The 11812-nt window shown below is 41.2% G+C and overlaps 1 protein-coding gene across 3 annotated transcripts; it reads left to right on the plus strand.

Annotated features, from left to right (window-relative positions):
• The first annotated feature begins 1487 nt into the window (after positions 1-1487).
• On the plus strand, positions 1488-10804 carry CCNG2 (cyclin G2). 3 transcript variants are annotated; one of them, XM_027600210.2, is made up of 10 exons: positions 1488-1806; positions 2384-2692; positions 2780-2917; positions 3559-3696; positions 4980-5230; positions 5420-5498; positions 5588-5686; positions 8005-8210; positions 8469-8599; positions 9383-9517. In XM_027600210.2, the coding sequence occupies exons 2-9, from the start codon at positions 2642-2644 to the stop codon at positions 8551-8553; spliced, it is 1047 nt and encodes a 348-aa protein (XP_027456011.1). In that variant the 5' UTR covers positions 1488-1806; positions 2384-2641; the 3' UTR covers positions 8554-8599; positions 9383-9517. The 3 variants fall into 3 exon arrangements, with proteins under 3 accessions (XP_027456011.1, XP_027456010.1, XP_027456012.1); XM_027600209.2 differs by lacking the exon at positions 8469-8599 and having other exon boundaries at positions 1491-1806; positions 9383-10804; XM_027600211.2 differs by lacking the exons at positions 2384-2692; positions 8469-8599 and having other exon boundaries at positions 1491-1806; positions 9383-10804.
• Positions 10805-11812: the final 1008 nt, after the last annotated feature.

Genomic DNA, 11812 nt, shown 5'->3' on the forward strand with positions numbered 1-11812 from the left:
CTGAGCTCCAGACTCCCGTGTCTAGTCCCAGCAAATATGTAAAGGGATCTATTTCTAAAATTCTTCAGCTGCTCTGGAAAGAAGATAAAATTGCTTCTAAAGCTGTGTTGTGTGCCTTCTCATATTTTACAAGTAACAAAACAATTCACAGAGAAATCTGTTCCTTGGATTTGATTATTTAGATTAGAACTCAAGAACATGCTATTTACTGCTTTGTGTATTTGGCTGACAGTGGCCAGGGACTGAGGAGGAAGAAAGTAAAAAAAGTAACCATATATATTAGAAGGGAGTCTCTTACATCCCCCAAAGATGTTCTGTGTGAAGGTTTCTCTAGCCTAAGGCACTCTTGTTCTGCTTTTTGCTCGCCTCAGAAGAGGTGTCGCCTCTTAATAATGTTAATTATAATGGACAATAAATGATAATTTATGGGTGACTGAGGACCAAGAAGCCTCTGGGAGTTTTCATTAAAACAACAGCACAATTACAACCTCTGGAGGCAAGATATTATAATTATTAAATGTTTATGTGCCCTCATCAGTATGCACAGGTTAAGTTTTTCCTTTTAAGTCCCCCCTTGTACATTTATTTTTATTACAGAAAAATTTCAAGGCACATCAAATTAAAAAGAATAGTTACAACAAACGCTCTTGTACCAATCACCCACCCTCACCAACTCTTAACTTTTTGCCAATCGCATTTCACCTCCCATCTCCATTTTTTTTCCTCTTGGTACGAAAAACTCTAAAGCAAATACGAGAGATGAGAGCATTTTACTCGTAAAAATTTCAGTAAACACCCCGACAATTTTATAATAACTTGACTCTTACAGCAAAATGGACCCGCTGAACAAAATAAAGGGTTCCTAGCTATTACAGTTCCCGGGAGGTACGAGTAGCATACGGCAGGAACCAATGGAGGTGGGGGAGGTGGGGGTGGGAAGGGCTAGACCCCAGGGTCAGGTCTATAAATTCCTTCGGCGCTATCAGGCATGCGCAATCCAGACCCCAGAGTTGCTAAGGTCCCAAGGAAGATAGAAGCTCTGGATAAGACGAAAGCCAATCAGAGGGCTCGAAGGCTAATCAGTCAGCCAATCCAGATTCGAGAGTGCATCAGATGCTCAGCAGTCTGATCCCTCTACCAGTATCCAATCGGAGAGGGGGCTGCTTTGGGCGGACTTTTCAAAACAGCGAAAACAAAACAAATGGGGACCTTTAAAAGGTGCAATGCGACCAGAAACTATCTCCTTCCGCCTCTCAAACGTATTCACTCCTTTTCCTTTCCCCTTCAGGGTCAATCGGAGAAAGCCGACTCTTAGATTCCACCCTCCGCCCTGAGACCGAGAGGGAGGAGTGGCTCGGCAAAGCAAAGGCGAGGGGAGGAGGGCACAAATACGGCTGGGGACAGTAGTATAGGGGCGGGACTCTTTTTCAAAGTCTTTTGCGGAAGCCGAGGATCCCTCCGCGGGGAGTCACGTGCCCCGCCCCCTTGGGGGCGTCGAAAACTCAAAAACAAAAACAAGGGGTTTGCTTCGGCCTCCGCTGTGGAGGCAGCGGTGCCGGCAGAGGGGCAGGGTTTGAGGGGCCGGCGCTGCGCCCCAGCTGGAGGGTGGGCGCACAGGGAGCGGGATGAAGCTCGGGTTGTGAGGGCGAGGAGGCGGTGGCGGGGGGGGAGGGTCCGATGCCTGTCCGGGGGCACCGCTGAGGCGGCGGGTCCCTGACCTCCGGAGACGGGTTCGGACGTCCCCGCCGCGCCCAGTCTTCCCTGGACCGTGACGCCGCAGGCTGGTGGAGGCGCGTCTCCGGCACGGTGAGTGGGCTCGCGGGGGATCGCGGGGTTTCTTTGTTCGTGGCTGGGACTTGGTGGGGGTTGGTGGTGTCGGAGTACCCATTCCTCAGCCCCGGGAGCGACTCCGGTCCTACCCTCAGACGGGAGAGTGGGCACTGGACGTGGAAAAATGTTGGAGGTAGGAGTAGAGTCGAGGAGGCTGAAGACAATTCTTTGGTTGCACCCCCCCCCCATTTTGTCACGGGGGCTCGCTGGGGTGGTGCTTCCTGGATTGACAGCCCCGGGGCTCAGCACAGTTTGAGGAACCTGGGCCTCAGTGGATGGACGGGTGTTGTCCGGGCACGGGGTGGGCCGAACGTCTGTCCCCCCGACTGATGGGCCACGCCACCCTACTGCTCTCTCGGATCACGGTCTTGCCACTCGGGTGGTTCCGGAGTAGGCTCTGCGGTAGCGGATGGGAAAGGCTTGGGGGCTGGACTCCAGCGAAAGGGGCTTCTGGAGCTGGGCTCCCCGGGAGAGGCGGGGCTCGGGAGTCTCCTCCCTCCGGTTCTTTGTTCAGTCGCGAGACTTTCTCTCCCCTCCCCCCTATTGTGCGAAGCGCCCACCCCAAGACCCACTGCCGTAGCTGCCCCGGGAGCTTTCTGCGGGGAGAAGCCCCTCCCCACAGGGCTTCAGGTGGGGCGGCTGTCCGGACACCGCCGCCCCGGGACAGTTTCCTCTTTCTGAAACGGCCAAGAGGCCGGGGCCGGCGGGTCTGACGGAGCGCTGGCCGGCGGACCAGACCGCGGCCCCTCCTCCTGCCACACCTCCCTGGAGGTGGGGGAGGATTGCGTTGGGCTTCTGGAGGACGTGACCGATGCCCTCACCCGCTGCCCGCCGGGGTGTGCTGGGGCGCCTCTCCCTGGAGGTATTGGCACTAGCTCTTTTCTGCCCACTCCCCCCTGTTAACCTTTCCCCCAGGGTACCCTCTAACTGCGTGGTGTCTTTGCTGCAGATGAAGGATTTGGGGGCAGAATATTTGGCGGGTCGTGAAGGGGTCCAGCTCTTCGGATTGTTGAACCTCTATCTAGAACAGGAACAGAGATTCCAACCTCGAGAAAAAGGGCTAAGCTTGATCGAGGCTACCCCGGAGGTAAGCTCCCAGAAAAGATATCTTCTTGCTCAAGCAGCTGATAGGGCTTGGAGAAGGATGACTCCCCCCCCCCCCCCCCCCCCGCCCCAGTTGAATCAAGATTAAAGGCTGCAAAGTTTCTTAAGACCAAAATTTGTCTTCTAGAATAGTAAGATAAATCTTACAGGGTTATGCAAGAATGAGAGTGATACTAACTCTAGAGAAGTGTTTCTTCAAATGTGGCACCCCCAACCTGCAGCTTCTGGGTGGGACACTCCCTGGGAACTGAGTAATTCATCTGTGGAAATACCCTCTGCCCATGAAATACTTTACAGTAGAATTTTTGGTGTTTTTGTTTTTTTTTTAATAAAACAAACTGTCTCCATTATAGGGGAATTACATTTGCTCTAACCCTCTGGAAGGGTGACAACAGTTCACTTTATATTGGATTGCTGAAGCTCTTTTATGCCGTATATTTTTAAAAAGCCATGATATATATATTTGTGTCTTGTGTCTGAAAAAGTGCATCATTAGTTAAATACTCTTTCCTCCCATATTCTTGAAGGTTAAGAAAAAAAATTACCTTATTTGAATCTAATTGTGTGTATTTATCCATCTAGTTCTAAAAAAGTCATAACTTTGGCTCTTGGTTTTTATTGCAGGATGATAATACTTTGTGTCCAAGATTGAGAAATGCCAAAGTAGAAGATTTAAGGAGTTTAACCAACTTTTTTGGATCTTGCACTGAAACTTTTGTCCTGGCTGTCAATATTTTAGATAGATTCTTGGCTCTTATGAAGGTATGTAATCATTTTTGTATATGCATCTTTATATTTCTAAACCTAGTGCCCAGCACAGTGCCTAACATACAAGGGTTAGATAAATGTTTGACAAGTGAATGTAATTATGTCACTACATATAAACATTTTTAATTGGAATTGTGATTTTCAGTGCCAGAGTGAGAGACTACAGAATTAACTGTGTTGTATTTTAAGTTAGGTTTTGCTGTTACCGTTTATATACCTTCTTTTTGAAGATGTGACAAAACGGAGACCACTGTTTTTTAGGTATTTCCTATATACATGTACAGTCCTCAAAATAAGGTTTTTATATTTTTATCTCCCATCACATTTCTCTTGGAGCTTAGTTGTTTTTAATACGAAACATGACAAATGGAAGTATAGCAGTATATTAAAGGTGACCTAACTGCCTTCCCTGTGAGAAGTCTTTTCATAGCAGGGAGCCGTATCTTATTAACCAGCAACTGTTAGAAAAATGTGGTGATTCTTCTGCCAATAGGATTGCTGTCAGCTGCTGGGTCAGTTTTCAGGGCACTGAAAAGAAAAAGGCAGCCATCTGTCCTTGGCAGCTTTTACATATGCTCTGCTCTGCACAACTGATGCAATATTTCTCTTGGGCAAATTTGCATTGAAATGTGGGATGATACTTAAAGATAAATAGAGAGGGCGCCTGGGTGGCTCAGTCGTTAAGCGTCTGCCTTCGGCTCAGGTCATGATCCCAGGGTCCTGGGATCGAGTCCCGCATCGGGCTCCCCGCTCAGCGGGAAGCCTGCTTCTCCCTCTCCCACTCCCCCTGCTTGTGTTCTCTCTCTCGCTGTCTCTCTCTCTCTCTGTTGAAAAATAAATAAAATCTTTAAAAAAAAATTTAAAAAAAAGATAAATAGAGAAGAAGATAAAAAAATAAGTCGCATGTATTATGTTTATATCCAAAGAAGTATATATTGTCTCCGTGTTGAAAGGCTTAATTTATTTTGGGGGAGACTGTACTGTTACGAATTTCATGTTTGAAACACAAAGTATGATTCAGTGTTAGAAACCTACCTTATGAATTTGCATTTAAATTACTTAATTTAAATGCTTAAAATGCTTTTTTTAAGGGGAAGTTAGCTCAGTTTAAAATGTAAAAATGGTTAAGTATAATTGTGAATGAGGGTAAGTACTTGAAGCAGCTAGATTGTGTTCTGTCTTAAGAGTTAGGGACATCATTATAATCTTTTAAGTGCCTGCTTTGCTAAATCAGAGTGACAGTTGTTAGAAGAAGCCTTTGTTCTTTTGTTTTTCAGGTGAAACCTAAACATTTGTCTTGCATTGGAGTCTGTTGTTTTTTGCTGGCTGCTAGAATAGTTGAAGAAGAATGCAATATTCCATCCACTCATGATGTAATCCGGATTAGTCAATGTAAATGTACTGCTTCTGACATAAAACGGATGGAAAAAATAATTTCAGAAAAATTGCACTATGAATTGGAAGCAACTACTGCCTTAAACTTTTTGCACTTATACCATACTATTGTACTTTGTCATACATCAGAAAGGTCAGTGGGATTACAAATAAAAATTTTGTACTTTAGCATCCCTGTAGCTAACCATTACAATGCCAGTGAAATTTATATTTTTACTCCTCTAAATTTGCAACTTGAGTTTTCAACAGCAAGTTCATAAAATCATTTAAATCTTCGGAAGTTTAATAAATAAATATTTTGTCTTATGTTTTCATTGTATAGGAAAGAAATACTTAGTCTAGATAAACTAGAAGCTCAGCTGAAAGCTTGCAACTGCCGACTTATCTTTTCAAAAGCAAAAGTAAGTTGATTGCTTGCTTACATATGTCTCACTGTTTCTATTTTGAATTTTTTAAAAAATACTTTTATTTATTTATTTATTTTTTTTAGCCATCTGTGTTAGCTTTGTGCCTTCTCAATTTGGAAGTAGAAACTTTGAAATCCATTGAATTACTGGAAATTCTTCTGCTTGTTAAAAAACATTCCAAGGTAAATTATCTTCAGTTCTTATTCTTTAAAGCAAATTTCTCTCCTAATGTTTCATTTTTTTGCCCCTGTAGTGATTTAAACATTAAGTAATAATTTATGGGGCTTTTAACTTTTATACTTTTTTCTTGTATCTCAAGTGTTCAGGTTCTCAAAATGCAGCTTTGACGCAGACAGTATTAAGCTAGAAGGGGAACCTGATCACTTAGCGTAGCTTCTGTGTTCAGATGTTTTGTCCCTTCTCTGGTATTCTCACCAGTTGGTAACACAGTGGTCCACATTGCTACGTGCACATTGTTCTAAAATACATACTAGGAAGTAGACTTAGTAAATATGCTAATGGCAGTCCATTACATCTGTAGGGCTGAATCATCATCCCATTAGTAGCATTACCAAAATAACTTAGCCATGTTTTTCTTTTTAAATCTCTTAGTCTGGCCGGCCCAATAAGTTTTTCAGTAAGGGGTGTTAATACTAATAGGGAGTGCTTTGGCGTTTCGTTAGCACAGAAGTAGGGCAGACTGTGAAAGGCACTCTGACTGGTTGGACCAAAAGAATCTTAGACAATGAAAGTTTGGGTAGCAAAGGCTTGTGGTCAGGAAGCTGGTGGACTAGAAGGGTTTGGGAATTATTTAATGTAGGCTTAGTGTTAGAATGTCTAGGTGATAGTCACAAGCAGGAGTAAGGATATCCAACTCAAATAGTAGTTTTAGAAGCCAAGCATGGAAATGAGACAAGGAGTCACAAATGGCCAAGATTTGAACCTAATGATGGGGAGAATATTGGATATCATCAAGGGAAGTTTGAGAGAAATTAATTTGTGACCGGAGAAGTATGATTTTAGGTTCTTGTAGGTCTTTCAGGTGGGTAGGTATTTAGCAGATATTTGGCAGCCTGGAATAAAAATTCAGAAGATAAATTGGAGATTGAGATTTGAAATTTCTCATGAAGAAATAATAGTAGAAACCATAAGAAACTTGTGGGAGTTCTTTGCTTAGGGGTTAGTTGAAACTCTGGGTTTTCATTGTTGGTGGTTTCCCCCTTAGGAGGCAAGGGAAGGAGGGTCCATGAGACAAGTGCATTGTCAGGTTGGAAAAAGGTTTTCAAGAAGTATTGCAAGTCAGGAGTACTGAATTTTGATGAAAGACCCAGTGTAAAAAGAATTGAAGGAGGTTTTTAGATACCTAGAAGGAGGCGTCCGTAGAATGAGAAGCGGGACTGCCAGATTACAAGGGGGTCAAGATGTAGCTGAATTAGGTGGTAGTGGAGACAAAGATGATATAAAATTTTCTGTTTGTGATGAAAGTATTGTGAAGCATTTTGTTTTTGGCAGATAACTTGTAGCTTTTATTTATTTATTTATTTCAAAGATTTTTGTTTATTTGACAGACACAGTGAGAGAGGGAGCACACAAGCAGGGGGAGTGGGAGAGGGAGAAGCAGGCCTCCTGTTGAGCAGGGAGCCCGATGCGGGGCTTGATCCCAGGACCCTGGGACCATGACCCAAGCTGAAGGCAGACGCTTAATGACTGAGCCACCCAGGCGCCCCTCTAGCTTTCATTTAAATCATGAATTTGTTAGTTTTAATTTAAACCTTTTATAATATCTGGAAATATATTTTTTTAAAGATTTTATTTGACACAGAGCACAATTGGAGTGGCAGGGAGAGGGAGAAGCAGACTCCCCACTGATCAGGGAGTGCCATGCAGGGTTCCATCCCAGGACCCTGGGATCGTGACCTGAGCGGAAAGCAGATGCTTAACCAACTGAGCCACCCAGATTCCCCATCTGGAAATATCTTGAGTGAAAATTTATTCATTGAAATAATCTGGGGCACTCCTCAGTGGTGGAGGAACTGTGCTCTTTGGGAGAAATTCCTCTTCTGTCATATTGCTAACTTCTCCATTAGCATACATCTGGTGTCTTAATGTAAATGCATACTTTTAGCAATCTGCACAATGCTATGGTATAGAAACCTAAATTATGTTAAATTCTTTTCATTGAGACTATTAAAGAATATACTTAATAGGTTGGTTAACAAACCTAATGTTTTTAGGTCAATGTATTTTCTTAAAATAGGCAAAGATTTTTATTAGGTTCTCTGTAAAATATTTATACCTACAGTGCTCCTCCTTTAAACCAGTGGTTACCAGATTTTGACTGCTCATTAGAATCACTTGCGGAGCTTTAAAGAAATCTTGATGCCCAGGTCACATCCCGTATCAAATAATATCTGATGGTGGGAGCCAGGCTTCAGTAAATTTTAGGCATTATAGGGTGATTCTAAGGTATTTAACCTCTTAATTAAAATATTTTTTCTAGGTTAATGACACCGAGTTCATTTATTGGAGGGAGTTAGTTTCTAAATGCCTAGCCGAATATTCTTCTCCTGAATGTTGCAAACCAGATCTTAAGAAATTGGTTTGGATTGTTTCAAGGCGCACAGCCCAGAACCTCCACAACAGCTACTACAGTGTTCCTGAGCTGCCAACGATACCAGAGGGGGGTTGTTTTGATGAAAGTGAAAGGTAAGCAGGTTCCTTGACTAATTAGAGTTACCCATAGTAAGTAACACTGGTTTTATACTCAAAATGGAACCTGGGAATATTACAGGGTATTAGAGAAAGCCCCTACTCCAATAGCATCATTTCTTCAGGTGGGAAAATTAGCTAGAGGTAGTTTTACTAAAGTAGGTGATGATTTAGAAGTATATGCCCCACATTCCCCCCTTTTTTTCTTTATTAAAAACAAAACAAAACAAAACATGCTCTATATTACATCCCCAGGATTTGTAACTGGAAGTTTGTACCTGTTGACGACTTTCACCTGTTCTCATCCCCTTCCTCTGGCAACCACCAATCTGTTCTCTGAATCTAGCAGTTCTGGTTTTTGTTTTTCTCGTTTTTAGATTCCACACGTAAGTGAGATCGTACAGTGTTTGTCCTTCCCCTGTCTGACTTATTTCATTCCTTCCCTTTTTGAAAACTGGTTGTTTCACATCTTCCTTGCTCATTGAAATACAGTTTAGTTTAAAAACAAACAAAACCTGAAGTGGCATTCTGAGCTTTTCAGGGTTAGTATGAATTCCTAATCCAGTGCCTCAGGAAGAGGCTGTGGGTTAAATGACTGGAAAATAAAGGGAACCACCACCAACGTCTCTAGACTTCTCTAGATATTTTTACCATTTTGTCAAATGCCATTGTCTTGGTCAGAGTTAATTTTTGTTCATAAAAGGAATAATTTTATCAAATTTGGTTATTTCATGCTCTAGAGATAACAAGAAGTTTCATTTTTATAGCTTACTGGTTTCTTGGTTTGAGAGTGTCAGGGATACAATTATTAATGCAAGAAAGACATCAAAACTATGTGATGGGAGATATGTTGTCCTTTGTCTCCACTTACTGGATTTAAAATGCTTAGAATTGTACAGTTAGTTGCTGATATTTATTAACTGGCACAAGAATAATAGTTTGGCAGATAGTCATTTGTCTAAATCTCTTAAAATCTGTATTTTCTAAGGAAATTACAATAAATTACAATTCATTTTAGGAAATCCTTATAAGTTAAATTTTGTCTCTGTAAATCTTAAATTTTGAATATAAAAATCCTGAGACTGGAGATACTTGTTTAGTAGTTTTATTTGGCTTTTAAAACCTTATTTTCTAAATAATGGAATCTTTGTCTCTTTTCTTCCCTTTAGTGAAGACTCTTGTGAAGATATGAGTTGTGAAGAGAGTCTCAGCAGCTCTCCTTCCAGTGATCAAGAGTGCACTTTCTTTTTCAACTTCAAAGTGGCACAGACACTATGCTTTCCATCTTAGAAATCTAATTGGTCTGTGTCAGAATATAAAGTGTGTGTACAGGTTTCAAAGCAATAAATGGGGGAGTAGGTAGTTTTCTGGTCCATCCCCCATCTAGGCAGAAACTGCATAGACTGGAATACCTACCTTCTATTTATTATTCAGATCAGATCTGGCCTATTTTCATATTTAATCCTAAGCCATCAAATGGGTTAGTGCCTCTTAAACGATTAATGTTTTACACATTGGCACTTTATTTTTTTCATTGATCTTTAGCTACTTGGGGGAGGAGGGAAGGTGCTGATACCTTCAATTTGTTACTTTTCAAGAAGATTTTTAAAGATGAATAGTGTAGCTTAAACTTTTTATAAAGCCTTCACCTGTCTTTATTTAAACAGATTGGGAGTGTACAGGTGCTTCCTTAGCAGGGACCGTGGATAACCCTTTAATGGTTTATCATAGATCTCCCCTACTCTCCAGTCTCAGAACAGAGAATATACTCTTCATTGTCGTACACCTTTTTGTTTTGTTGTTTTTTAAATGATTAGTTACTCTCTGATGCAGACTCTATAAACTTAGAACTTATAATACTGACATTTCTGTGAATTTTAGTATGTAATGTGTTAATTGAAGTTTCTGCTAAAGCAGAAATACTCGACAGGCTATGGTTGTTAGATAGTTGCATTTTTAATACCTAAGTATTGTCAGACTATAGTATTATTTTAATGTTATTAAAACAATCCATAATCTGTTAGTTATGCATGCACCTGTATGAAAGCAGTGCAGGAAGTTGAAGAGAACTAGGTAACTGTGGAATGGATAAATGTTGATCTAGTAGCATATTTTATTTCTTATATTCAAAAAGTCTGCATGATTATGTTTATTTCCTTTGTAATTCACATTTCAAAAATAATGATATTAGTATATGGGTGCCAAGACTGAACATGAAGTTAAAAAAAAAAGTGTTTGTAGTATTCTAGTTTGGAGCATATCTGTGTGGTGGTACGGCCGTAAGAATAGGGATTTAGAAACTCTGTACACATGAGATTTTGTACAGAGAATTTTTTTTAACTTTATAAATTGTATATGAAAATGTAAATCTTAAAAAATGTACATAAAAATACTGTATTTTTTTACCTTGTGTGTGTGGTAGTCTAGTAATTGCATGTAAATATAATTTATTGTGTATTCTGTATTATAAATCATACATTGATGACTTACTTTTTGAATGGTAAGTCAACATCCATTGGATGTTTTCTGAAGTGGATCTTTTTGAAGTAATAATAGATTGCAACTCAAAATAAAAATATTAATGAATTACACTCCTTGTTTGTAATTGTTTCTTAATTTTTTGGTTCAAAAGAAAAAGCGCTTGCTGTATTTTTGCAGGAAGGCCTTGAAGTGAGGCTGGAGTGCCTCCAAGGTAAGCTCTCTATCTGGTTACCAGAAGTCCCCTAGGTAGTATTTCTTCATCACAGTTTGGCCCTCAGCCGTGGAGATACTGAAAGCAAATCTGTCACTTGAGAATTGACCTCTCTCTGGGGTGGACTCATGCGAAACAAAAGAGTGATGTATTGACCTGAATGCCTATTTATACTGAAAGGCAACAGGTATCAAGTACACCAGAATACTCAGGTTGAAGATCAATACAATTTCTCTGCAGACAGGCCACATTCTTATGAGAAGGTTGCTTGGCAAATACAACCAGGGAGTGTACTATGACTGACCCTGCCAGCCTCTGGCTCATGGGACCTCTTTTTCCAAGACTTAGGCTTGTTTTGCAAGTCATGGTGGGTTTTTGGGCGAGGGGGGCATATGATCCCCCTTTTTGATTTTTGTAGACCTTTGTTTTCTCTAGTTGGTTGGAAAATCATATGCTGAATGTGGTTTTCATGTAATACTAATACCTCTTCTCCCTTAGTGATATGGCCATGTTTTCCTAACCCTCCCAGCGGAGACTCTTGGCTTGAGGATGACCCTCCCCTTTTTACTAAGTCATTTGTGTAAATAGTAGTATATTCTGCTTGCAGATTCTGATTTGTTGAGATGTGAAAGTTATTTGTGGCTTTCCAAATCTTGAAACCCTCTTCAGTTCCTCCAGGATTTGATAGCTTTTCTTCCTAGATGCTCTTACTGTGTGAAACTGCACACATGGTTTCATCTGTTCCCTTTTAGGGTTCTCAGCCTATTTGGTCTAGCCCTCTTTACTGAGCTCCCAACTTGTTTTTTCACAACTGGCTACCCCACTTGGAAGTTTCTGATTCCTCCCAAACCTGCTCTTCTGTATGTTTATCTTGGTGAATAGGTATTGTCTACTCAAGTTGGAAACT

Source organism: Zalophus californianus, chromosome 2 (genome assembly GCF_009762305.2).
Source record: "Zalophus californianus isolate mZalCal1 chromosome 2, mZalCal1.pri.v2, whole genome shotgun sequence".
Classification (NCBI taxonomy): Eukaryota; Metazoa; Chordata; class Mammalia; order Carnivora; family Otariidae; genus Zalophus; species Zalophus californianus.